This window comes from Capsicum annuum, unplaced genomic scaffold, assembly GCF_002878395.1.
Source record: "Capsicum annuum cultivar UCD-10X-F1 unplaced genomic scaffold, UCD10Xv1.1 ctg57904, whole genome shotgun sequence".
Lineage (NCBI taxonomy): Eukaryota > Viridiplantae > Streptophyta > Magnoliopsida > Solanales > Solanaceae > Capsicum > Capsicum annuum.
In genome coordinates, this window is record NW_025866459.1 from 1 (window position 1) to 1,358 (window position 1,358).

Sequence of the window (1,358 nt, forward strand, 5' to 3'; positions counted from 1 at the left end):
TCTAAAAAAGTTCTTCCATGATGTGTACATTAAGATGAAAGAAGACAGAGAAATTAGCAACTACTGCAAATTGGACAGCCATTTGTTGACATCATTCACATCGTCCCTATATGTAGCAGGTCTTTTTTCTAGTTTTCTTGCCTCATCAGTCACCCGAGCGTTTGGTCGTAAAGCTTCAATCCTTCTTGGGGGGGCTAATTTCCTGGCTGGTTCAGCACTTGGTGGAGTTGCTTCTAATATCTATATGCTTATACTTGGTAGAGTTTTATTAGGTGTTGCTGTTGGTTTTGCAAATCAGGTAAAACTTTCTTCATTTGTTAAATCGTTTTCGGTCTGTTCCAACAAGAATTGCACATTTCCCTGTTTTTAAATGCTTTAAACTCTGATTTTACTCCAGATTCTCACATAATCATAGAAATGCAATGGCATGTTTCAGTCTGCAAGTTCTAAGAGTTCTTTTGATATGTGCCTAAATTCTTTCATTTTTATACTCCGTATCTGCAATCATTTAAAATGAAATGAAAGCTGTTCTAAAGGTACACATGCCCTATATTTTCACTCTTCTAAAGAAAATGAGGAGTTCTCAAAATGCAAATCAGGTAAAAGGGGATGGTTTCTTTTAGTGTATTCAAAAAAGAATTATACTTTTTCATATCTAGAAATATTTCCAATTTATTCTTAATGTCACGACATGTTAAAGATCACAAGTTTCATAGAAACTTGTGATATATGCCAAAGGTTTTTCGTTCTTAAACTCAGTACCTAGTGGAACACAGTCAATTAAAAGGAAATGGAGTCATTGCTTCTCTACTAGTAGATATAAAACTAGAAGTTCTCAAAATGATTACTCTAGGACTTCCCCAGCTATAACCAATTTACCATTCTTGTTCCTTTTTGAGACTAAACCAGCTCAATCAACTATCCTTTTTTTTTAAGCTAAAACTATGTTTTCACAACTTTGCAGGCTGTACCATTGTATCTGTCAGAAATGGCACCATCCAAGTACAGAGGAGGATTCAACAATAGCTTTCAACTAAGTATAGGTATTGGAGTTCTAATAGCAAACCTTGTAAATTATGGCACTCAGAAGGTCAAAGGTGGCTGGGGATGAAGAGTCTCACTAGCTATGGCTGCAGTTCCAGCATTCATGTTAACATTAGGCGCTTTGTTCCTCCCAGATACCCCCAACAGCTTGATTCAACGCACGAATGATCACGAAAAGGATTCTGCAAAGAGTCAGAGGTACTAATGATGTACAAGCAGAATTTGATGATCTTATCTTAGCCAGTGAAATTGCAAAAAGTATTACAAACCCTTTCAAGAACATTCTACAAAGAAAATATAGGCCTCAACTTGTC

The 1,358-nt window shown here is 36.1% G+C and overlaps 1 protein-coding gene across 1 annotated transcript; it reads left to right on the top strand.

Moving 5' to 3' along the window:
* The first annotated feature begins 6 nt into the window (after positions 1-6).
* LOC124893346 (hexose carrier protein HEX6-like) lies at positions 7-1,358 on the top strand. Its single transcript, XM_047404370.1, has 2 exons — positions 7-298; positions 965-1,358. Exons 1-2 carry the CDS (start codon positions 35-37, stop codon positions 1,109-1,111), a joined length of 411 nt encoding a protein of 136 aa, XP_047260326.1. The 5' UTR covers positions 7-34; the 3' UTR covers positions 1,112-1,358.

What these genes read in the sequence shown, in the direction of transcription:
- LOC124893346 (XM_047404370.1), top strand. Translation starts at nt 35, where the DNA reads ATGAAAGAAGACAGAGAAATTAGCAACTACTGCAAATTGGACAGCCAT. An exon ending in CTGTTGGTTTTGCAAATCAG is followed by an intron (nt 299 to 964) that starts GTAAAACTTTCT and finishes ACAACTTTGCAG; the next exon opens with GCTGTACCATTGTATCTGTC.